General features: G+C 35.9%; 2 protein-coding genes across 3 annotated transcripts; one reads left to right on the top strand and one right to left on the bottom strand.

Moving 5' to 3' along the window:
* The first annotated feature begins 476 nt into the window (after positions 1–476).
* Positions 477–6,032, top strand: LOC145091253 (cation/H(+) antiporter 20-like). 2 transcript variants are annotated; one of them, XM_079028955.1, is made up of 4 exons: positions 477–695; positions 3,581–4,591; positions 4,664–5,461; positions 5,527–6,032. In XM_079028955.1, exons 1-4 carry the CDS (start codon positions 504–506, stop codon positions 5,863–5,865), a joined length of 2,340 nt encoding a protein of 779 aa, XP_078885081.1. In that variant the 5' UTR covers positions 477–503; the 3' UTR covers positions 5,866–6,032. The 2 variants fall into 2 exon arrangements, with proteins under 2 accessions (XP_078885081.1, XP_078885082.1); XM_079028956.1 differs by lacking the exon at positions 477–695 and adding an exon at positions 2,522–3,373.
* A 79-nt stretch (positions 6,033–6,111) lies between these two features.
* LOC145091279 (putative ADP-ribosylation factor GTPase-activating protein AGD6) lies at positions 6,112–8,394 on the bottom strand. The gene is made up of 4 exons (XM_079028957.1): positions 7,465–8,394; positions 7,285–7,362; positions 6,712–7,213; positions 6,112–6,263 (listed from the first exon to the last, which is right to left on the bottom strand). The coding sequence occupies exons 1-3, from the start codon at positions 8,263–8,265 to the stop codon at positions 6,713–6,715; spliced, it is 1,380 nt and encodes a 459-aa protein (XP_078885083.1). The 5' UTR covers positions 8,266–8,394; the 3' UTR covers positions 6,112–6,263; position 6,712.
* Positions 8,395–26,245: the final 17,851 nt, after the last annotated feature.

Here is a 26,245-nt window from a genome sequence, read left to right as displayed (position 1 = left end):
AGAAAAACAATATGTGCAAGTATAGACCGTTTTCACAACTGTTAGTACTAATCGACGTTGTTTAATTGATGATCCACATTGGATGGTATTACAAATTTCATAAATGGTATATTTTAGTCTAACAAAGACGTGTTTAATTGAATCAAGCAGTTTATAATATCTCATCTCATATCAATCAAAGTCTATGCATATGCATGTGGGCCATATTCAATACAACACCATTATAGGACCTAATTAAAAAACCATGTATGTTCATTTTTGAAATATAGGTACGTAATAATGTTTAGACATGAATCTTTATGTCTGGTTATTAATATATCTATGTGAGAATATGAGATTACGTGGTTAATTCTTATACATGTATGTCTATACACATGAGTATGAGTATTCTTAATAAAGAAAACGAGAATACCCAAAAGGCAAACCACCTTCAAACCACAATTAGCACATCACGTTCTATATATATGCGCATTTGTACTCTTCCTCATAAACTAAAAAATCACATGCATACAAAAATGGCGTTGAACATAACATCGGTTAAGACATCATCGGATGGAGTGTGGCAAGGAGATAATCCTTTTCACTATGCATTTCCATTGTTGATAATCCAAACTACAGTAATTATCTTTATCAGTAGATTGCTCGCCTTCTTCCTCAAACCTCTCCGACAACCTAAAGTAATTGCAGAGATACTTGTAAGTTTTTCTCCACAAAAAAAAAAAAAAAAAAAAAAAAAAAAAAAAAAAAAAAAAAAAAAAACTAGATCACCACTACAAAAAAGAAAACATTTAGTTAACCAATATATATACATCTTTTTTTTTTAATGTAAAATGTCCTATTGAGATTTTTTTGAATCGTGGAAATGTTTGTTTAACTAATAATATTAGTGTTACTTTAATGTTATTCATTAAAATGATCATATATGGGTCTCCAATTAGGTTGCTTTAATATAAGTTGTTATTATTATTATTTTTTGTATTTTGTAAAATGTCCTATTGAGATTTTTGAATTTGTGGAAATGTTTGTTTAACTAGTAATAATTTACGGAAATGTCTTTTAACTAATAATATTAATGTTAGTTTCTTGTTATTCACTAAAATATCATATAAATGATGGTTTCAGGTGGATACCCACATGTTTATATATATATATATATATATATATATAGATATTTTTTTTTCACAAAATGACAATCCAAATCATTAAAAAAACCTGTGAATTAGTATGGGCCTCAAATTAGGTTGCTTTAATAAACACAAACTGCACTTTATTACCAAAAAATGTCTATATTTTTAGACGTAGATTAGCAAATACTGAAATATGCTAATATTTCGCAAGGTTATATATTTTCCTGAGTAAACAATAACGCGCATTTAAAGAAAATTACAACTAAACTTAAAAACTCGGAATCGAACAACTTGAGGACGATAAATATGTTTAATAGAAAAAACAAGAAGATGTGGTTGAAATCGATAAGGTGCATGATTTCTAATGCCTATACCGTAGGATCGAAACATAACAAAAGCAACTAAATGTTATTTATTTCTTTTAAGCTTATTAAAAAAACGTTTTGATTTTGAACTCACAATCTAAACTTTAAAATACATGCACCTTAGTCATTTCAACAAAAGTATGAAATCTCATATTATTTATTTTATTTTTTGTGTTTTTCAAAATATTTACGAATTTGAGTATTTTTGCTAATTTACTGCTAAAATTAACGAAGTTTTCTTTAATAGTGTCTTTCAAAATATAACGAATTCATGGCTTTTTTAATGGTTTGGATATAGTTATTTTGTGATGAAAGATGCTCGTATTGGTATCAGGGCGGAGCTTCAACACATATGATTTGGGGCTGGAAATGTAATATGTATATAAATTGGTGAGCAGGGCGGCCACCGCGAAAATTTTATATTTTTTAGTCTAATATGTATAAAATGACAGTATAGGAGGCTATTTGTAACAAAAAAAAATTAGGGGGGGGGGGGGAGCCCCCCTCACCATGATAAAGCTCCGCCCATGATTGGTATAAATCACACTAGTAAACTAAAGCTTCATAGTAATCGTTTGATTGATTTAGACGTCATATAACCAATAAAGAAAAACATATACTAGTCTGAAAACCGGTCTGGTAGTCTATCGGGTTATACCACTTTAAAAAATCCCTCTTAAGGATAGAAATCCCAACCCAAACTCGTCAATCCAACCCGAACCCAACTCAATAAATAGTAGGTTGAGTTGAGATTTTAAACCCGTTTAATTAAATAGGTTGGATTAATGTTGAAATTTATAACCTCCTAATCCGTTTAAAATTTTTAAACATTTTTTGTATTATTATTATTTAGTTAATTATTTATTTTGATGATTTTTTATTTATCAAAAACAATAGAAGTCAAGTTGGTAAAAGTGATAGTCAAGTTGTATAAAATTTAAAAATAAAACATTTATAATATTTTATGGTTATAAACACTTGATTTATGTTTGTGTTAGGGCCTATAAGTTTATTGTTGTATTTTAGAAACTTGAACAAGTATTATATCTTTTAAATTGTATGTAATTTTATTTGTTGGATTATTTGATTTTTAAAAAGTTTTTTGGAAAAATTAAAACGGGTCAACCCGATTTTAACCTGTTTAGTAAATAGGTTGTGTTGGAAAAAACAATAAACAAGTGAACCCGATTTCAACTAATTTACTAAAATGGTTGGGTTGTGTTAGGAATTCTCAACCTATTTACTTAACGACCCAACCCAACCTAATACCACCCCTAGTTAGGCTTGCACAAAAAAAACCGGTTCAGGATCCGAACCGGTCACTGAACCAGTAAACCGGTTCACCATGAACCGGTCCACTATGAACCGAACCGATTCAAGAACCGAACCGCCGGTTTGAACCTGTTCGAGATTTTAGACATTGAAACCGGTTTAATAACCGTGAACCGGTTTAGAACCGGTAGTCAAACCGATCAAACCGGTTTAGAACCGATTGAACCGGTACAGAATCGGTGTAACCGGTTTAGATAGGTTCGAGTTTAATAATGATGGAACCGGTTTAAGGTTGAACCGGTTTTACTATTCACGAATCGGAACCGAACCGGTTTTCTGAACCGGTTCGGTTTGAAAAAAAAACCGGTTTGCTCACCCCTACCCCTAGTCCCTCTTAAGGCTGGTGGCAATTTTATTATTTTAAAATAGCTTTATTAGCTAGCAAGGCCAATTTTCTTGGTCATTCTGTTATGTATATTATGTAAAAGAAACAGTTAAAAAGGCCCGTGGCCCATAACCGCCTAACCGGTTATGAATGACCATTTTCTTTGACCCAGGTCTGGTTATAACGACATAGGGGGCCATTTTTTGTGCATCTCTAGCCTCTAGGTATGATTATAGTTATTTTGTACAATGTATTTGTGATACAATCTTTGCATACTTGCAACCGATTGTATTAGCAATACGCGAATACGCATCCACTTAAAATATCTGTTAATTCATACATGCCTTACCTACATATATTTAGATCGATTATCTTGATAATTATGCATCATTTTGAAATGGATAATTATGCATCATTTTGAAACTTTTCAGGGTGGAATTCTTCTAGGGCCATCGGCTTTAGGAAAGAACCATGAATTTATGCTATGGATTTTCCCCTCATGGAGCACTCCGATCCTCGAAACAGTAGCAAGTCTCGGTCTTTTGTTCTTCCTCTTTCTCGTAGGCCTTGAACTCGATCTCACTTCCATTCGTCGGAGTGGAAAGAAAGCGTTAGTAATCGCCACAGCCGGAATCTTATTACCGTTCTTGTTCGGAATCGGAATCACATTCCTACTCCGGAAAGCCATTTCCGGAGCCGATAGAGTTGGATACACCCAATGCTTTTTGTTTATGGGAGTTTCCCTCTCCATCACTGCTTTCCCAGTGCTTGCTCGAATACTAGCCGAGCTCAAATTGTTGACAACTCCGGTAGGCGAGACGGCCATGGCGGCGGCGGCATTTAACGATATTGCCGCCTGGGTTCTATTGGCTCTCGCAGTGGCACTCGCTAGCGGGAGCCACCAGAACCCATTGGCGTCACTTTGGGTGTTGATATCCGGTGCTGGATTTGTCATCTTTATGGTTGTTGTAATCCGGCCGACTATGAACTGGGTGGCTAGCCGGTGTTCTAACCATGGTAAAGTTGAAGAAGGGTACATATGTTTGACTCTAGCAGGGGTTATGTTATCAGGATTCATGACAGATTTTATCGGAATTCATTCGATATTTGGTGCATTTGTTTTCGGATTAATGATTCCGAAGAACGGGGAATTTTCCGGGAGGTTGATTAGGAGGATTGAAGATTTTGTTTGTGGGCTTTTGTTACCATTGTACTTTGCTTCAAGTGGACTGAAAACCGATGTGAATAAGATAGAAGGTGTGAAGGCGTGGGGGTTGCTAGCGGTGGTGATTACCACCGCTTGCACCGGAAAGATTCTTGGGACGTTTTTGATGGGAATGGCATGCATGATTCCGATGAGGGAATCGTTCGCTTTGGGGTTATTGATGAATACCAAAGGTTTGGTTGAACTTATTGTTCTCAACATTGGCAAGGAGAAGAAGGTTTGGTTTTTACAATGTTACTCTTGAAACCTAAAATAAAACCGATTTCTAATATCCTATCCTTTTGAACAGGTACTCAACGACGAAATGTTTGCAATCCTAGTAATGATGGCACTTGTTACAACATTCATGACAACACCACTAGTGATGGCGGCATACAAACCGGCCCGTAACATCACCGCCACGGTCCACCACCGGTCACTTAGCGAATCATCATCTCACCATTCACAAACCCTACAATCCAACCTTCGGGTAATCGCCTGTGTCCATGGCCCACAAATCTCACCCTCAATGACCAATCTAATCAACTTAATCCAATCCCCCAACACCTACTCAACCCTAAAGCTCTACATCCTACATCTAATTGAACTGACCGAAATGTCCTCGTCAATAGCCATGGTGCATCGGGTCCGTAAAAACGGTGTCCCGTGCTTCACGGGTAATAAAGGATCTGAGGTTGGGTCAAAGTCAAATAAAGTCAAGGTGCGGAAGTCAACCGCCATCTCAGCGTTGGCAACAATGCATGAGGATATATGCCATGTGGCGGAGAGGAAGAAGGCTACGATCATCATTTTACCCATACATAGACCATGTCAGGAAGGAGAGACGGGACACTGTTGGGAAGTTGTTAACAGGAGTGTTCTTATGCACGCGCCGTGCACGGTGGCGTTGATGGTGGATCGTGGTGGCTTTGGGGTTGACTGTGACCGGAAAAGGGTTTGTGTGGTGTTTGTGGGCGGTCCGGATGATCGAGAAGCGGTTGAGTTGGGCGGCAGGCTGGCTGCACTGCCTGATACAAAGGTGTCCTTAATTAGGTTCGTAATGAAAGGCAAAGATAATACACATCCCGAAGATGTAGATATCGAGAAGGTAAAAAAGACGGATTTACCCTTTTAACTTGCTCAACGAATTAATGTAAAATATTCATCTAACAGGAACTGGATGAGAGGTTGTTAGAAGAGTTCATAAGGCGGTGGGATGGGGAAGCCGAATATGTTGAGAAGTCAACTCACAACATGATGGAGGAGCTACTTGCAATAGGGAAGAATGAAGAGTTTGGGCTTGTGATTGTAGGCAGAGGGAGGTTTCCGGCAACCATGGTTGCCGGAATCCTTGAACGGGAAGCTGAAAGGTCACTGGAATTGGGAGTTATAGGGGACTTGCTAGCATTATCCGGTGGTCAGGAAATTGCATCTTCTGTTCTAGTGGTCCAGAAACATGAACAAGCTAAAGAAGACCAAGAGAGAACCATGTTTGACCAACATTTGGTCTAATAATAGTAAGGCATAAATGTAATATATTAATGCTGTCGTACAATATGATGTGTGTTTGGTTTGGAATCCTACAGAATTGGAATTCAAGATTCCATTCCATGGTGTGTTTGCTTGCCAAGTAGCATGAATTCTATTCCATCGAATTCCAAGCTTGATGGATTTCACCATTCCTTGTGGTAGTTGGATGGAATTCAATTACATTCTTCCTTTTTTTATTAAAAGACCAAAATACACCGACTATATATATTGAAATAAATAAAAATAAATTTTAGTTATATTTGAAAATTTTAAAAAAATGATTATTCATTTTTAGTTATTGAATTTCATTTCATTTCCTCCCAACCAAAAGCATGAGGGATTACAATTCCTTTGATAGATTCCATTCCTTCCAAGACATTCTGCAAACAAAACGCCCCATAAATTGGTCAAAGGTGCATTCCATATTTATCGGTTCATTGTCTAATATTTTATCTAATATTAAAGAAACACGATTCAATTTTGTCAAGATTCAAGAATCATGGATATCAAAAGTAACATTTATAGAACATCAATAATTTTGGCGAAATATTAGAGCTCTAATGGAATCTTATACTAACAAATGGTGTATTGTTAATGTAAACATCAGAAGTACAGATACAAAGTCACAAATGAAGTTTAAATTTCAACACACAAACAAATAACTTTGGTTCTCTTTTAGTTGGGCAATTAGCCCATCTTTGTTGACAATTGTACACAATATATAATATATAGTATATACATTTTTCTTAACCACAAAACCAGCACAATAACCTCTTAAATATAAAGAAAATTTTTCAAAACGAATTTAAGGTTGAAAGATACACTAACCTTAAAGAAAACCTGCCCCAGACCAATTTCCATCTGATTTTCCAGTTTTACCCTCAGAAGATGGGGTCTTGTAGAAACTGTCATACCCATCATCTTTAGGGTCATGGTCATCCCATCCAGCCCAGTCATCATCATTAGTTGCAGTTGGTGTGGTGGACACATGCTTCCTATTGCCATCTGTATCCCAATCATCCCAAGAGTTGGAATTTCTGCCAGATGAGCCAACGGAATCGCTGATTCCGGCAGACGATGGAATGGAATTGGAAGTTCCATTAGAATTCAACCCTTTGTGTTCCTGTCCAAACTCCTGATAAAACCCATTTCCCTGTGTTTCATTTCTTTGCCAGCTGGGATTTTCTGTGGTGAGCTCTTCAACCTTCTGTGAAGCAAATGCCATGACACCTTTCATGATTCCCCATGTCTTTTGTCCAATTTCTGTTGTTTTTGCAGTCACAACATTCACTGTTTCATTCACTTTGTAATCATAGCCCCCATCTCTGACCTGTTGAGAAAAAGTGTAAATAAACTGTATTGAACTGTTTCATATATACAAAAAGATGTATATCAACAGACCTTGGTTGTGAGCTCCTTTGTGCCAGCTTGAACAACACTAGCAGCAGAAGCAGCAACAATGGATAACTTACCAAGTCCCTGAATCACATATTAAGTATAATTGTGATTGTATACATAAGAATCTGACACAAGATAAGAATTTTCAATTCAGTGATGAAGAATAGTAAGGTGTACGTGTACCTGAGTAACGGAAGAAAGAACATCCCCTTGTGCGTTGGGCCGTGGGATCGGATTAGGAGATGATCCAAATCCGACATACTTGCCGCCTTTAGACGGAGGCAATCCCTCAGGTCGCGACTCGTTCTCTGCCATCTTCTTCGCAAAAAATCCCTCTTTTCCCGCCGCAGATGCCTCCAATTGCGACCGCGTGTACATATCATCGGTAGATTTTGACCTAGCCGGCATCCCACCGCCACTACCACCGGTTCTAAAATCTCCAACGCTCTGATTCTTTCGCATGTTATCCGGAGATCCGAATCCTCTTTCATCAAAGCTACTATCCCCCCAATCACTGTCCCAACCTCCACTATTTCCACCCCTTCCGCCACTCCCCGCCGACAACGGAGGCTTCTTACTACCACCGTTTTTAATCGAGCTTTCCTTCACAATCGGTGGGTCCTGCCAGGATTTGCCTTCAGCTAGGGCTTGGATCCTGTCCCTGTAAACCGAAGCAGCGTTGGTATTATACTTCGACACAATATCCGTCTCTTTCGGAATCCCATACTTCGAGAAGAAGCTATTGAGTTTCTCGTTGCCGCCGGACTCCATTTTTCGGAGTTGGATCTCAGACCATGAGTCCATGGTGACAGATCGGACAAAGGAGATATGAACACCGAGACCCCGGTGCTTGCCGGAGCACTCTAAGCACATGAAGATACCATAGGATACAGAGGCCCACTGAGGGTTCTTCTGTGAGCAATCGACGCAGGTCTTGTTTCCTGGCTGCGATTGGAGGTCCCGGAGACGCCGTGATGACGCCATATCGAAGATCCGAAGAATTTGGCGTTAGGAATTGGGATCTGCGGGAGAGATCTAGTGCATATTTCGCTGTCCGATTTGTGAGTGTGAAATGTTTATTTTCCTATAAATGGTTTTCCAGTTGGATGTCACGGTCCATACTTCTCCCAATCTTAAACATAGAATAAGTAACCCTATCATGATCACTACTTTCACAGGTATTTCCTAAAACTTATTTTACATGGTTACTTTCTTAATTTATTATCACTAATTTTAAAATACGATCATAATAGTCTTTTCTTTTTAGGTTTTTTAGTAAAATAAAAACTACATAAAATGATCACAATTTTTGTAAGTACATATCTATTGATCTAAGTAACTTGGAATTATTATTATTATTATTTTGAGACTTTTATAGGTCAATACCCGTAAAAAGCTAGGGAGTGTAAAAGTGTTTTTTTTTTAATTGTTCTAAGATTTTTGTGAGAATCCAAATGGTATAATGATTTGTTATAAAGTTAAAATGCAAAAGTTATAAAACTTTTTTTTTCATAGTTATTTTACTGAATAAAATTTTTTGAGCTAAAAAAATATGATTTGCAGACATTCAAATTATGATCGTAATATTACCATGGATGCCCCTTCTTATAAAAAGCACAATGAAAAAAAAATTAAGCTTAAACAGAGTTCGTATACAAAACTTATGAAAAAAAATATGTATTTTTTTCTTTTAATATTTTTCAGCAAATAGTCTATTTGAATCTAAAAAGTATGACTTTCTCACATTCAAATTTAGAATGTAATATGTCCATCCAAAACCCATTTGAGCTGATTTTTTTCATTGTGGTTTTTTAATTTTTTAATTTTTAACAAGAGTCATCCATGAACATATTAAATCCCTCCCAATTTGGATGTCGGAAAGGTATAATTTTTTAGCTTCAGAGTAGGCTATTTGGTGACATATTATGAAAAAATAACTTCCTAACGTTTGTATACGCATTTCCTAACAATCATCATACCATTTAGTAAGGGTATTCACGATGTGGTTTAAAGTCAAAACCACACCGTATATGCAATTTCAGTTTTTTATTTTTTCAAAATCGTAAAGCGCACCATGAAAATTTAAAAATGTGTTGTACGGTGCGGTTTGATGTGGACAATTTATGCGGTATAAATGTTGTTTTTATGGATTTATGAGTTGTTAAATTTTATAAATTTTAGAAAACCAAAAACCTTTGCTCTTTTTAGATATTAAAAAAAAACCCGGAAACATCGTGCAAAGAAACCAAAAACCAAGTTTCTTTGAGTGAATATAATACTTTACTTAATTAATTCCTTATATAATCCAGCTATACTTACTAATTCTAGTGATGTTAATCCATACCAACATGAACCAAGTTTTTGTGCCGGAAAGATTAGCATATCAATATTACCAAATGTTAATCGCTACCAACTTGAAACTAAGTTTTATTGCTGCAAGTTAAACATGTAACAAACTACATCTAACCGTTATGAAGTTATGTTTGGATAATTGTTACTCTTTTATTACAAAATATAAGATTTGACAAAAATGTTTATCACTGTCCTTAATGTCAATTCCAAAGAACATTTATCTTCATTGTTTCATTATGCTTTAGCTTTCAGGACACACACTTCTTCCTCGTTAGGTCTTATTAGTATTATGCTTGATATATAGCGAATCATGTCCAATTCGGATAAGATCAAAATTGATTTTAAAGGTTCAAATTGTAAGGTTTGTGAAGTTAAAGAAATGAAGTACTTTCTATTTTTCTGTTTTTAATAGCAATGCGTTTTCTATTTTTTGTTTTTAAATAACAATGTACTTTCTATTTATTTATAGAATTTAGTTAATTTCTGTTTTTTAAAATTTGGGTGGTGGGATTCTTCAAGCATAAAACTCTTTTCACAAGTATTTCATTGGCTTATTACTTTATTTGCTTCTTGCCCCAAAACATGGTTGTTTAGTTAGGACATCAATTTGTTTTTCCATGAGGGAATTCAAAGTGGTCTAATTGTGTTTTTTTTCATCATTAGAACAATATACAAAGCATATTAAGAACGTAGGAGAGTTTCTTCAACAAAATCACATCAAGAAGTCATGTTCATAAAAAATAATTAGAACCCTCAACCACAACCTCTACATAAATTGATTGTGAAACTATTTAAAGTCTCATTGAAAGAACACCGTCTTGCAATTTGCCACCTACAACCTCTCAAATGGTATGCTTTTTTCTTCATCTCGGTCTTTTGAATTTGATCATCATAATTAAGTTTTAGTGTTTGGAGGTGTGTGTAGACCAATATGTTGTTTTAAAATCTCAATAATTGATTTTCGGTGTTCAAGTAAATTCATTATGATTATGCTATTTAATTATTTAGGGTTAATATTTTCATCCTTTTCTTATAAGGTAAGAACAATATCAAAATGCCTCTTATTAGCCCAAATAATGTTTTTAGCTAATTGGGGATTGTAGGTTTGTCGAAATTTGTATTAACCGAGTCTTTAATAGTAGTCATGTTGGGTTGATGACTCTATGCTAATAAGGTGTGTGTAATTTTTGTTCTATCGACATTGATGCCTATTTCTTCTTTAAATTTTTTTTATGAATGTTTTGAATCGTAAGACTTTCATCTTTTACATATAGGGAATTCATTGAAAGAATGTGGCAAAGAGCATGAAGAGGAGAAATGATAAGAAACTAACATAGACGGGATACATTATGCTACATTAATAGTCAAGTGAGACATATCTAATTTCAACAGATTTCATTCCTTTTAATTTTATTTGGCTGTAATTTTAATTCTGTAAATGTGTACCTTAAGTCATATCCCAAGAAGTAGCCAAATTTCCTTTATTAATAACAAGTAGCCAAGGATTTGTGAATATGAAAAATGTTTCTTTTCTAAATTATACACGAATTTACTGTTATTTTTCACATTTAAAGGGTTATTTATATTATTTATGCATTTAAGCGATTTTTCCTATCATTTTCTACATTTAAAGTAGATATTTATGTCATTTCCAGCATTTAAAGGGTTATTTTGGTCCTTTATGTGCATTTGGAAAGTGTGTTGCTATAAGAACCTTATTTCATAGAGTATGTTGCTAAAAACGAATATTCATTAAATATGCTAAAAACAATCTTATTTCATAAAATATGTTGCTAAAAAAACATTATTTCATCAAGTACGTTGCTAAAAGAACCTTATTCTGTTAAGTCTGTTGCTAAAAAAACATTATTCCATAAAGTATGTTGCTTAAAAGATCCTTATTTCATTAAGTATGATGCTAAAAAACATTATTCTAGAAAGCACGTTGCTAAAACAACCTTATTTTCATAAAGCTTGTTGCTAAAAACATTATTCTAGAAAGTACGTTGCTTAAAAGAACCTTATTTCATTTAGTATGATGCTAAAAATCATTTATTCTAGAAAGTACATTGCTAAAACAACCTTATTTTCATAAAGCATGTTGCTATAAAACTTATTCTATAAAGTATGTTGCTAAAAAAAACATTATTATATACATGTTTCTAAAAAGAACCTTATTTCATGAAGTATGTTGCTAAAAAACAATATTCCATAAAGTACTTTGCTAAAAGGTCATTATTCTATATAGTACATTGCTAAAAAAAACTTTATTCACTAAGCATGCTCTAAAAACAAAGTATTTGTTACAAAAAAGTTTTTTTCTTTAAATCCAATATGTCTATAATTTATTTCATTTTACATGTGAGGTAAATACCACTACTTGGATAAAGTTCTATCCAATTATAACATATAACTTTCATTTTTCTTATTAGTGAAATCTCCATTAAAGTCTCATTACTTTACCATAGTTTACGAATAGGTCCCAAACTAAAATTTGTTCACAAAAAAACATGAATTATTTGTAAAAATGAAGATTTGGTTATTTTTCCCATCCGTTTCATTGTTGTGCAATCTCCATTAAAGTCCTATTATTTTACCATAATTTATGAATAAGTCCCAAACTAAAATGTATTTACAACAAATCACAACTTACTAGTAAAAATAATGATTTTTTCTCTTTGTAACACATATTTTATCGATTTTATTGCTGACCTAAACGTCTAGTCATTAAATGAGTTGATGAGTTATATAATGTTATGTTTTTCATAAAATTTGATATCCATCTTATTAGCACATTTAATGACTAGACATCCAGGTTAGCAATGAAACCAGTAAAATGTGTCTTACTAGGACAAAAGGGCAGGAAATAAATATGTTGGATTACATAAAATTCGATAGACAATTTGAAATTTCTTATAAACTTTAAAAATGATGAAGTTGTTGCTAGGTTATGTAATTGTTGTAGTCTTCGTTGGATGCATTTCATATTCCAAAAAACATACAATGCAACAAAATATTAAGTTTTACGGTAGATGTAACCTTATATAACCCATACAAATCCAATCCATCACATTAGCTCATTTAATGACTAGACGTTCATTACAAGGAGAAAATTGTTAAATCATCACTTTTACCGGTAATTCATGTTTTTTCGTAGACAAATTTTAGCTTGTGACTTATTCATAAATTATAGTAAAATAACGAGACTTTAATAAAGATTTCCCTAACAATGTAACAATGAAACCGGTAAACCGGGAAAATAGTCAAATCGTCATTTTTACAGGTAATTTATGTTCATTCGTAAACAAATTTTAGTTTGAGACTTATTCGTAAATTAATGTAAAACAATGAGACTTTAACGAAGATTCCTTTAGATAAGACGTTATACTTTGCAAAGATACGGTGTTTTTGAAGTGTAGTATCTTATTACGCCAAAAAAATATTATAACACAAAATTATTGGTTAAACACTTAAACTCCCACATCAATGTGCGGCTTAAAAACCTAGTTCAAGTACATATTGCAAAGAATCAACAAAAGAAGATGATACTTGTAAAATTAAAGGATGAAATGAAATAAGAGGATAAAATAGCACATAAATTTTATTATTCTAAAATATAAAATATATAAAATAAAAAGCATAGATTGACCAGGATTAGTTTCAGCAAGCGTAAAAATCCACAAGCTCATGCAAAGCGTCAGGTTGAGAAACTGCATTCTCGATCATCCACAAAAGATGTTCAAACAGCACAACCTCGCATTTAATCGTCACATTGGGATGATCCTCATCGTCTAAACCTGAACCCGAACGTTCCACAAGCTCTTGAAACAATGGGTGTTGGGCCACACCGAAGCTTATAAGGTAGCGCCGCCGTGATTTGCCTACATACACAGCAGGATGAGAATGAGAACGGCTCAACTTCTGTTGCGGGCACTCAATATCCTCATCGGAAGTGGACGCACTGAAGCAGCCTTTCGTCAGACCACCTGGCTTCCCGTTCCCAAATGAATGTCACTTCTTTAGCACCGATTTGATCTTGATTAGCTTTCCACCTTTCGCCATTGATTATCTAAATCTGAAACCAAGCTAAAACAGAGGTTTTGATGAGTGGAGATATGTATATTATGAGAGAAATTGAGGATGTAAGTTGCCAAGTTGGTTGTTTATATACACAGTTTGTGGTTGGAATTGATGGAATATTTCGCCCCTTTCAGATTTGGATGTGAATCTGTGTATGTCTCTCTGGATATATATATATATATATATATATATATATATATATATATATATATATATATATATATATATATATATATATATATATATATATATATATATATATATATATATATATTGGTTGGGGTGTTGTTGAAACAAATAGGAGGTGTTTGGGGCCATTCTTGATTGTCTCGTAAAATATTGTTATGATTGGTAATCTATGTGATTGAGACCATCCAAGAACAGGATATTATAACAAGCTATATAAATTATTAAAGGGGCTTAATGGATAGATTAGATGAGTAATTGTTAATTGTTGAGTATGTAAGGACAGTAAGGTCAAAACAAATTGGAATTAATTATCAATCATCAAACCTTTATAACCAATAAATATATTAAATAAACAGTTTAGAAAATCATAAACAACTAACTAAATACACTTTGAGACATTTTTTGGTTTGGTGGTGATGGACTTTGTCTATTAGATTAGATGATGCATTTGTTTTAATATCTAACAAAAATTACTTATAACTTCTAACAAAATAATATCGTCACAACAAGTTCTTTCTCTGTCAAGACCATTTTGGGTTATTTATTTATTTAATTTAATTTATTTATTTTTGTCAAAAGTACGTTGCTACATGCCTATATGTTATAAAGAACAAAAATCTATATTTAATCCAACTTTTGTTCTACTTAATCTTTCTTCAATTCTGTCAAATAATATGTTCTCAAGCCAAAAAATATAGAGATTGAATGGGAAAATTTGTATTTGCATTCCATACTATCATGTGTTTATACACAAAGAGCCAAATTCAAAACAGAAATGAGAAACAAAGCTTGGCAAAAAGCATTCAGTCGTTAACATCATTAACACCTTCTAGCTTCAGCTTCAGCTAAACAAGGGGAACTAATCACTTTGCAAATTCGTTCTTCCCCCTTCCTTTCCTTAAAGCTAGCCTGTCAATCCATAAATAGAAACAAATTTTCTTAACTTCCACTAATCACATATCATTTATCACATATAAAATGACATACCTTGTTGTAGAAGCATGAGTCATGATGTTGCCACAAATTAGTTTAATTTGAGGCCCTGCAAACGTGCTTGAACCATCTACTTGGGCCACAACTTGATTAGTGATCACCACATGCAGCTACACCGAACGAATAAACAAAATGTATACCACTTTAGAACCCAAACATTATTTTTACTAAAAAAAGTGTGGACAAAACATAAAACATTATTACCTCATCCGCTAACTTCTGAAGGCTCCTCAAGAACTTTACAAGATGCATCCGGATGATTGTTCACCTCTACCAGAATAGTTCGATAAAGAGCAGTTGCACTGTCCACTATCATAAGCGCAAACCTTCAATCACAAAGATCCATGTTGTATGCTCTTGCATATGCTAAATTATCTTGATGAAAAAAAAAGAAACCTGGTTTCGACCATCATTGAAGCAGCTTCAAGCAACACTCTTGATTGATGATCTGTGTTGTGTGCTCTTGCATATTCTACATTCTCCAACACATCATTACATTCAACCCAAACATGCAACATATATCATGATATAACAAATGTACAAAAACTAAAGGGGTGTACAAAAACTAAAGGGCCTTTTCTTTTTGACTTAATGGGTTAAGCTGTAACGTCCCGATTTTTAACATAATCTTTTTTAATTTTTAAATACATAAAAAACATGAGTTTTACAACCCATTTATATTACAATACCATTGTCATACATTTATATAAAGAGATTTTTAGTGCAAGTCTAAAAACATTATTATTTCATTTGATGCGGGTACAATCATGTTGGAGTCTTTTCACGATCAGAATAACAACTTGAAAAATAGTAAGTCAATGTTTAGTGAGTTTCCTCAAGATACCATATACCACAACATATATACAAGACATACATATAATGACCTTCAACATAAAGTTGGTCCGACCCTTGGCCTTCAGCATTAAGCTGGTCCGCCCGAGTATATTGGCCTTATAACTCCCACATAATATATATCAATACATATATAACAGACGAACAGTCCAAATAGACAGACAACTAACTAAGCTAGTCTAGTGAGAAAACTCACCTGAACAGTTACTCTGATGATTAGCAGCTATCTGGGCGATCCAACTGGCGAGCAACGCGCCTAACGAGTATTAACCAATCAAAATATTTAACTAATCCTAAAATATACTATCATGGCTATCAAAATATTTAACTTATTATTATCTATGGCTTTCTGGTAGAAATTAGATACTTTACTAATCCTAAAATATATTTTCATGGCTATCAAATAAGGATCAACTAGAACAGTTGGGAGACAGATCATTTCGACATATAACTTTTCTGAAATCCAACAACCAATCAAAATATTTAACTAGAATTAATGACTAGTCTGGTACTTATAAGTTCTTAATAACAACTAAGGATATAAATATAAGTTACCCTAAAATCATAGCAAGTGCAGCTTAATTTACAGCGAAAACCGGGAAAGTCGTAGGCAGCATCTTGATGTCGAACACTTCTATCTATCGGGCTCTCTGATGCCTCAAAACCTCGGTAGAATGAAACTTCCCAAAATCTCAAAAGCTCAAGAAACTCGGAAATAAATAGAGATGTATGAAAGTTTTGGTGTAAGGAAATGAAGGAGTCTAACCAAGTATTTTGTAACATCCGAGCTTTAGAGGTATATTTTATTTAATTTAAATTTTGGACTTTTGGGGGTCGCCATGGCGTGTGGACAATCGCTACGGCGTGGCGAGGAAATTTTGATCACGGGTCACTTTTAACTCATCACGATGTGGCAATGAAGGCCACGACATGGCGCCACTAACATCTTAAACCCTAAATTTTCGGGTTTTCACCCTATTTAAAGGAATGAGGAGGCTAGAGTTTGCTCACCCGTAGCCTCCACCACCCTCTTTTATCCAGAAGAAAACTCTAACTCTTTTCCTTCATTGTTGAAGCTTTCTTGAGTGCTTCTAAGATACTTTGAAGGAAAAAACAAGAAGGAGTAAGCCAAGGATCAGCAAGAAAGCCCCATCTACCTTCCTAGTTTGATTTTGGACCCTTGTAAGTGTTCAAGGCTCCACCTTTTTGATGATAGGATGTTAGATCTGGAAATATGTCGCATTTTCTTATTAATATGTGTTAGACGCGGTGGTAGGAGTTCATTAGGTTGTAACTTTATGAATCTCTGGATCATATGGAGTAGTTCATGGTCTAGATCTGAACCTTGGATGGTTGTTTGAGCCATGCTTAATATTTTAGTCATAAAACCACCATTTTGACCTAAGTTGAGTCCAAGACAAGCATTGGACATGCATGTCTAAAAAGAACCAATCTTTAAGTTATTTCTAGTGTTATAAGCTCTTATGGAGAAAATGAGCTTGAGACTTAAGGGATTAAGTGCTTCTTGATTAAGTCCTTGCCATTTTTAGCCTTTTAGATCTAAGACTTGAGATCTAGACCTCTTATTGGGTCTCATGGGATAAAGGTGGAAATTTTATTCATTTGGACATTAGAAATGATCAGATCTGGACTTTGGAACCTTTGGAATTGGAGGATTCAACTTAACCCATCAAGACATTTTGAACTTAGTGCCCACGGCGTGACCTAGGTTTCCACGGTGTGGCGACTGGGGAAAACTCGTCTATTTTGTCATTTGAAGGCCACGACATGATGGTCAACATTGACCGTTGACTTTGACTTTTAACTTGCGTTGAATTTTGGTCAAACCCCTAGTTTTGGAAGAGAAGCTAAGGTTGTACTTTGTATGGCTGAATAGGTGGTTTGTAGCATCTGTATTCACGACAGTAGGAGTAGTAACAATTGATCATCGTTTGTTAGGTAAGTTTTTTCACTATACTCATGGGTCGAAGGCACCAATGCCGACCCACTATATTATGTTTGTAGGATGATAGTTGTCTTTGTGACACTTACTGTTATGCCTGTATGTGCTTGTTGTCTTTGTGACTTTTGCTGATATGATTGTAAGCTTAGCAGTAGGGGTAAAATAGGCCTAATACCGGTTGAAAAAGGCTGAAGGGGGTGAAATCGACCCAGTACCGGTTGAAAGATACCGAATGGGGTGAAATAGACCTAGTAACGGTTGAAAGATACTAAAAGATGGGTGAAATAGACCCAATACCGGTTGAAAGATACCGAATGGGGTGAAATAGACCCAATTTAGTTTTAAACTGTTATCTATGTATTGTATGGAGTATTTTAGGGGAACTCACTAAGCTTTGTGCTTACAGTTTTATGCTTATGGTTTCAGGTACTTCTAGTTCGAAAGGGGAGGGCCCGACATGATCGTACCGCATCCACCAACATTCCACATTTTATGAAATGATTTGTACTCTGATAACTATTTTATACATTATCACGTTTTAATGGGTTTTTGAAATGAATGAATGATGTTTTTGTTGGTTTTAAAATGAAATTTTTTACTTAGTAATTTTTAGGACGTTACAAGTTGGTATCAGAGCCTTGGTTTGAGAGATTCGGGTAAACTCTCGGGTGTGTCTGAACTCAAACCGAGGAATTAGTAATATTTTTGAAAGAAATTTGATTTTCCTAAATAGATTTTTATAACGAAAGGGTGCGATGTGTGCAATCAGCCAAGCTCAAGTAAGTATTTCCTAAAATACTCATACATGTTTATAGTTTCAGTATATATATATATATATATATATATATATATATGTGTGTGTGTATATATATATATATATATATATATATATATATGCATATAGCATGCTAGATTAGGGCTAAGGATCTACTCGTAATTGCATGGTAGGATGATAGGAGAGATGCCTTGTATGTCGGTTGTAGGAGCCTTTAGAACTGCATGCTAGTATAGATTTCAGATGAATAGATAGTATGGCCTGATTAGACAGTGCACTAGTTTAGAACCCAATGCTCGAATGGTGCTTGCTTTGTGGTTCTAGGGACTCCACTGGTGTCGGCTAATTATTAAGCAAATAAGTTAAATTATATGTCATGAGGATAAGATAATTTATGAAGGTTGGATCCAACCATATTGTGCAACTCTTGTTTTAGTCCAACCGTTTTAGGGTAGGATCTAGCAATTGAAAATTATCTGATGTCGATAACATGTAATTGTATTCGTGAGGTAGTTAGAAGGTGTTGGAGGGAGTCTCTTCTACAGCTGATGGCATAAGGTGATGGAAAAAGGGAATCCTAGGAAAGCCTAGGATAAGTCTTAGCGCATAGGGTGCTCTGTAGTTTGAGTGAAGTAATGGATAATAGGAAGTGACTTGGAGGATTCAATACAGTCCTTGTGGAGTGTATAGATAGGTGTGGAAGGTAGTATTGGGAATGTACTACTAAAAACACAAGATCTATACCCAAGAAGATAATGGATATCCAACATGGAGTGTGCTCAGATGATTAGCTTTTTCCCCAAGGGGTCGAAGGTGAGGTTCGATGCAAGCTTTATGAGGGAGTGAGCTTGAGATTGGTGGGAAGAGTTTGGTTATGCTCTGGGAGACCCATCCATTGGGGCCATGACCTGGTCGGATTTTGTGACCCATTTCCGAGCGAATTTTACACTGAATGATGAGGTGCAACAGTTGGCGAGGAAATTCCAGATATGTGGCAGGCGACTAAGATCGTGGCAAAGATCACTGCAAAGTTCCGAGAGAGAGCTTTATTTGTACCTCAGTATGTTGCAAACGATGAGATGAAAAAGACTCGGTACCATGAAATGTTGAGATTAGATATCAGGGAGTTTGTTAGCTATTCAACCTGTCCGACATTGGAGTGTAGGGGTCGAAACGTAGACAGTGAGGATTTCAAATGCATTGAGTCTTTAAGGGTTCGAAATCCAAGTGATTTCAACTCTATATGTATTTACAAGTCACATTTCATTTTCAATGCTAGAATGTATAGTCCTTGTATTTTTTTGCTGAGTCTGTAATATCCTATAAATAAGGTAGGTACTTGAGTTGAGAGTAACTGTAACATCCCAAAATTTAAGACCAACAAATTTCATTTTTAGTTTAATAATTCATAAAACCAAAAGTATAAAAACATCAATAAAAAAATCCCATGTCAAAACCAAAGTGTCAATAATCAAAACATGTTATCATAAAACAATATCATAGTGTAATCCCAAAGATCTCATGTGCGGAAAACATAGTGTGATGCGCTGCGATCGAGCCGACTCCTTTCCTTTGAAAAAGAAGTACCTGAAACCAAAAATGAAAATCGTAAGCATGAAGCTTAGTGAGTTCCACCATCATACCACATACCATACAAATAACATACTGTCAAGCATATCTGGGTGTCCGACCTACCCCTTCGGTCTCTTTCAACCAGTAACCGCCTAGCATATTTGGGTGTTAGCCTACCCCTTCAGTCTCTTTCAACCGGTAACCGGGGACTATTTCACCCCTACCACTACCACATAATATCCTAGCATATACACACAAATCACATACTGCCTAGCATATTTGGGTGCTGGCCTACCCCTTCGGTCTATTACAACCGGTAACCAGGGACTATTTCACCCCTAACACTACCACATAATAACATAGCATACTAGCACATAAAGCATAACAGATAGTGGAAAGCTTGACAATTATCACAAATACAATCATCTCAAACATAATCACCTACTGGTGGGCCGATATTGGTGCCTTAGACCCACCTCTACTGGAAGGTAACTCACCTGAAGTAGAAATCACATAATGAACCACTGAAGTGATTAAGGTGGATTGTCCATCTCTTTAAACACCTACAACCCATGTCAATAATTTATACTTAGTTTATGTGTTGAATCATAAAAAGTGACCCTCTTGAACTTCAGCTACCGTAGCCTCCAAGCCACCACAGTCAAGCCGCTTCATCAACAGTCATCAACCGAAGTCTCTACTACCGTAGTCTCTATCTAGATTATGTTACTTTGTCTTTTCTGTAATACACTCTATTGTCCAGTATGCCTTGCATGGATACTCTTAGAGTTGTAATCTAGTGATCTTTGTGAGTCTCTATAAATAGAGCTCATTCTCATGTAATTAAAAAAAGTGCAAGAAGTGTATCGCATCTAATTCTAATACACATCTCAGAAGTTATCCTTCTATCTTAATTATTCACTCTTCTCACTCTCATAATCAATCACAACCTCTCTTCGGAGCAAGTCCTTTGTGACTTAATCACTAAGTTTGATCTCACTTAATAACTTGGCTTGAATGCATTCCTCGTTATGAATCAGCTTAAGTGTATACTTGATATAACAATTGTTGTCATTTACATTTCTTTACTTTTCCGCAACTAACTCTCTAACATCTAACTCTAAATATTATTGTTGAGCTTTTAGATCCTTCGAGATTAACTATTCCGCAATATACTTGTTCTAACGTTTGTTCAAGTGTGTCTCAAAGTTTTTCTCTCAACAATTGGTATCAGAGCCATAGTGGTTGCTTTTTGAAAATCGGAACTCTGATTTTTCGAAGAGCCTTCTATATCACTGAAGCTCATTTCTAAAAACAAAAAAAAAACATTTCAAAACATGGCACATTCGTTATGTCTGAATGTTTCCAACAGTGTTGGTGGTTCTAATCGAGCCCCAATACTGGTTGCAAATGAATATCATCACTGGTCACAAAGAATGGAAAGATACTTAAGGAGACTTGGTAGAGATGTATGGAGATCCATAGAAGAAGGACCACATGTTCCAGTCCTTACACCAGTCCAAACTGACAGAGCTACAACAAGACTAGGAGGAGGTCAACCAGCTATGAGCCGTCCCACCAAGGATGATCTTGATAAAATGGAAAACGATGTTGTTGCTTTTTATGAAATCTCCTGTGGAGTTGCTCCTGACAACTTCGATATTATCATAAATTGCAAATCATCAAAAGAGATCTGAGATGTTCTCAAGAATCTGTACGAAGGCTCAGAGCAAGCTCAAGACAAGAAGCTCACAACTGCACTCAATGAGTTCAACAACTTCAAAGCTCACACTGGCGAAAGTTTGGAAGACTCCTTCAAAAGATTCAATCTGATTGTCACCAAGTTATCCAATGCGAGCACCGTCCGCAGTAACCATGAAACAAATCTCCAGTTTCTTAATGGCTTGGGTAGACATTGGACTACTGCAAAGATGATAGTTCAAGGTGATAAAAAGATTCACTCCTTGTCACTCTACAAACTCTATGGGGAACTTTAAGCACAGGAATCCACCGTACTTAAAGACTGTGCTGACTTCGGAGGACCTCTTGCTCTCATAGCACAAACTCCACAAAACCAATCTTACACTCCCTCGTATGATACTTCACCGCAGTCACACGAAGCTGATTCAGAGTATGACGATGAAGAATAATTTCAAAAGGCAATTGCTCTTGTCAGCAAATAATTCAATCGACTACCACCTCACTCCTTTCGTAAAAGTCAACAATTCAACAAACCACCCTTCAATCGTAACTTCAACCCACAAACAAATCACTCACATTATCCTAAAAGCTCTCATCCATCACCACAATCTCATAATACTCAACCTAAGGAAGCACCGTAGCCTACTCAAACCACTGACTCCGGTACTCCCTCAGAAGACAAGACTGATGTTGTAGTTTGTCACAAATGCAACAAAGAGAATCGCTTTGCAAGAGATTGTAAGGCCAATGTAGTTAAAGACAGAGCATTCTATCTTAGAATGGCTCAAGAGCTGGAAGAAAAGGAGAAAGCAAGAGCATACGTAGCCCATGTCAAAAGAGACCACCAAGTCTGGTCATCCGGTGATGAAGATGAAACCATCAGTAGTGTTAATGGCAAAGGGAAAATCTGCATGTTGGCAAATGCGAATGATGATGGGTCTACAAAGAAGAACAAAAACTACTGCTACATGGCAAAGGATGGAACTCTAAGCATTGTTGAATAGGTAAAACTCATGATCCAAACTCTAAATTATAGCATGCATGATTGTCAACCTTACATAGATAATCTTAATGACACATGTGCTACCGTCCTTACAGACTATAACAAAGCCTTAGATGAGAAGAACATTGCGTCCCAGGAGATGTTCCATGTGAGAGGACGACTGGATAACAAAAGACTCAAAATGGCTATGTTAGAAAGAGATTTAGAGTTAGAAAAAGATGCAAGAATGTTAAGTCCAACCCAATTAGAGATAGCTTTGAACCAGAAAGATTTAGCTCAAACTGAAATTGTACGCTTAAATCTTTTAATCGAAAAATTGTTTAATGAAAGTGAAGCTATTGAAAATTTGGTAAATAATGGAACCGTGGACAATACATACAATTGGGGTTGGTTGAATGGATATCCTACCGCAATGGATTCCTCACCCCGGTTCAACAAAGACAGACTATATGTCCCTCCAGATCCAGAATTTCATTTCCCAGTCAATGACAAGAATTTTCCCGAAGATATCAAAACTCACTTCGGTAGACTACACAATCTAAGCAACAATTGTGTCATTGAGGAAATTGTGCCTGAGGTTTCGGGTCACACATGTGATCAAACTCCTATCAGTGGCACTACTTTCCCAAATTCTCAAAACTCATATGTAGTCGATGAAGAAATTGTTATTGAGGACACCGAAGTCTCTAGAGACTTTCCATCTCTGTCCTCAGAACGTAGTGTTCCTCACTGTAGTCAAAAGTCTCACATAAGTCCCACTGAAGTCCCAACTAAGACATACTCTGCAGTAGTCAAGTCATCCTCACCGCAGTCTTCAAACAAAAGTTCTGCCACTCTTCAAACGATTTATCATGAATTACCCATAGAAAATTTTGAAGTAGGTCAATGTTCCCAAATCCCAGAATCCTCAAGTTCTGATGACTCAAGCCCACGTTTTCACAAAATTTCAAAGGATTCCAGGAAACCGCAGTTGTCACACCCCAAAACCGGAACGGCGGAAACGTTCTGGGGTGGATGACGTCATGTCAAGTATCACAACACATGCATTATAGTAATCAAAGTACAACAAAACATTGCATTAATAGTAATAGTTTTACATGGTTACATTAATACATCAAAGTAATACAAGTAATAGAATAGATACAACATAATACTAAGCTATCTTCATCAACAGCTCCGAGATGTACCTGTCTAATGCTAACCTGAGAATACAAGTTATTTGAAAAGCGAGTATCAACATTTTTACAAATGCTGGTGAGTTCATAAGCAATTAGTGACGTTTTATTCAAATAACTTTAATGAAAGTAGTAGTTTAAGTGTTTACTGTGAATTAGAGTTCTTTCCAGAAAATCCTATATTTTCTTTAATAAAAGCAGCCTTCTACCAAGGCCGGTCAGTGTTATGTGGTAAAAAGTAGTTTTCCCTTAATTGTTATCATTATCAAAATACTGAATTTGATTATTAAAGAAAGCAAGATACGTCAGGGAAATACATATGCCTCAGCAGTGAGGACTGCTGACTAAGGCAGAGGATTCATAGACTCCAGGAGAGTATCGAACGAACGACACTCCTGGTTCAGTCTAACAAATAGAGACACAGGCCCCAGAAGGTACCAAATGAAAGGTACAGCTGGTAAGGTCTAAAACAGTGAAAGACAGACCCCAGACAGTATCAAATGAAGGATACGTCTTGTAAGGTCAAGACAGTGAATACAGACCCCAGACAATATCAAAGGAAAGATACGTCTTGTAAGGTCAAAACAATGAAAGACAGACCCCAGACAGTATCAAATGAAAGATACGTCTTGTAAGGTCAAAACAGTGCATACAGACCCCAGACAGCATCAAATGAAAGATACGTCTTGTAAGGTCAAGACAGTGTGATTCTGAAAAGAGTTACCAGCATACAGTGTAAATTGCCGGTGAAATACCGTTACCTTAAAGCCAATGAATTATAAGGTAACCCGGGATACTCGTAACCATACTGACTAGAGTTCCAGACGCCCTACAAGCGTCTATAATGTGACATTTGTCACCCGTTGGCTTGGTAGGCCGGGACTGTAGCTAGCAGTCTGGGTGCGGGGTTGTCAATCCCGTATAGGCCTATACACACAATGTCCTCACTCCCTACAGGAGACTCTGGTTACCAACTAGACGACGGAGAAGGCCGTGTCCTGAAGATGCATCCCAAATAGTGGGTAGAGACTTCCAACTAGTGGGTTTCTAATGTAAGTGTTGAACTAGAGGTAGAGACTCACAACTGAACTGACTGAAGTGACCCATATGTCTATGCTTGTGTACATAATATATAACTAATGAATCAACGACCTTCGGATGGACATCCGATCCCACCAGACCACATCTCAACGAAGAAAAGGAAATAGGGCGGACAAGCCTTCCTAAGTCCTTCAATCATTATTTATATGCATCTATACAAGCACAAACATACATCTAACTACGCTTGAGTGTGTACCAAGTGGAATCATATCGTGAAGTATAAGTGTACAGAGTGGGATAATCGAATCGTGAAGTATAAGTGTACCAAGTGTAAGTGTATCACGAAGTGGAAACGACAATAAGTGAAGTAAGAGCGTCTATCAAGTATAAGAGGCCACAAGTATAAGCGATATAGAGACAAAAATCCGGTATAAGCGTATCACGAAGGAAATGCGTTATCAAGTAGGAGTTTACAATAAGTGAAAGCGAAGCAGTGGTGATTAACAAGTATAAGTATTCGACGTGAAAGAGAAATTTGATGAAAACCTTTATATTTAGGAAAATCGCATTTTGTATCCTTTGGTAAAATCAGTGTGAAAACCTTTAAAATCCTTGGAACCATTATAAATCGATTTGAAATGATTTTGAATGAAACAGTATAAGTAAGAGATTGAAACAGTTTGAAAACCCTTTTGAAAATCATTATAGTGTCCTACCCGGTAAAACAGTGTACAGTGTGATAAAATCTAGTGCATGCGGGTTATCAATCACATGTGATTGTTATGATAACTGGCATGTTTAACTTGTATTCCCCCCTATAAAACATGTGAAAACATTTAAAAGGTTCATTCAGGGGTATGAACTCACCTGGTGTAAGTAGGTCCGACGAAGGTGTCGTTTGGGCGTTCGGTGTCACGCAAGGACTCGAACACACACACAATGACCTATTTGACATATGATAACATATGTTCACATACAATTAGTATATTAAATACCAATTAAACATGTATACACACTCAAAGGAGCAGAAAACACTTTAGATAAGTGTTTGGGTGTCCCGGGTAGCGTTTAAGGGTGTGTATGACCTAGGAATGGAGTTTACTCTCCGAGAGTAAACTCACCATAGGGTGTTTACGGCCCTGGGACTACTCCCCATGAGTTTACGGCCGTAAACTCATGGTGAGGGTGTTCTAGGGTGCTAAAGTGTCTCCTATCCATGGTAGATTTATGCTAGGCTCAAATATCAATTGTGTGAATGGGTTTAAAGC

Source organism: Lactuca serriola, chromosome 1 (assembly GCF_051521515.1).
Source record: "Lactuca serriola cultivar US96UC23 chromosome 1, Lser_US96UC23_V15, whole genome shotgun sequence".
Taxonomy (NCBI): Eukaryota; Viridiplantae; Streptophyta; class Magnoliopsida; order Asterales; family Asteraceae; genus Lactuca; species Lactuca serriola.
The sequence above is the reverse complement of the archived record's forward strand: the minus strand, read 5'-3'. Positions and strand labels throughout refer to the sequence as shown.

Coding starts and splice junctions, on each gene's coding strand:
- LOC145091253 (XM_079028955.1), top strand. CDS start 504: ATGCATACAAAAATGGCGTTGAACATAACATCGGTTAAGACATCATCG. Junction 696..3,580: donor AAGTAATTGCAGAGATACTT/GTAAGTTTTTCT, acceptor GAAACTTTTCAG/GGTGGAATTCTTCTAGGGCC. Junction 5,462..5,526: donor AAGATGTAGATATCGAGAAG/GTAAAAAAGACG, acceptor TTCATCTAACAG/GAACTGGATGAGAGGTTGTT.
- LOC145091279 (XM_079028957.1), bottom strand. CDS start 8,265: ATGGCGTCATCACGGCGTCTCCGGGACCTCCAATCGCAGCCAGGAAAC. Junction 7,363..7,464: donor TTCTTTCTTCCGTTACTCAG/GTACACGTACAC, acceptor TATGTGATTCAG/GGACTTGGTAAGTTATCCAT. Junction 7,214..7,284: donor CAAAGGAGCTCACAACCAAG/GTCTGTTGATAT, acceptor TTTTCTCAACAG/GTCAGAGATGGGGGCTATGA.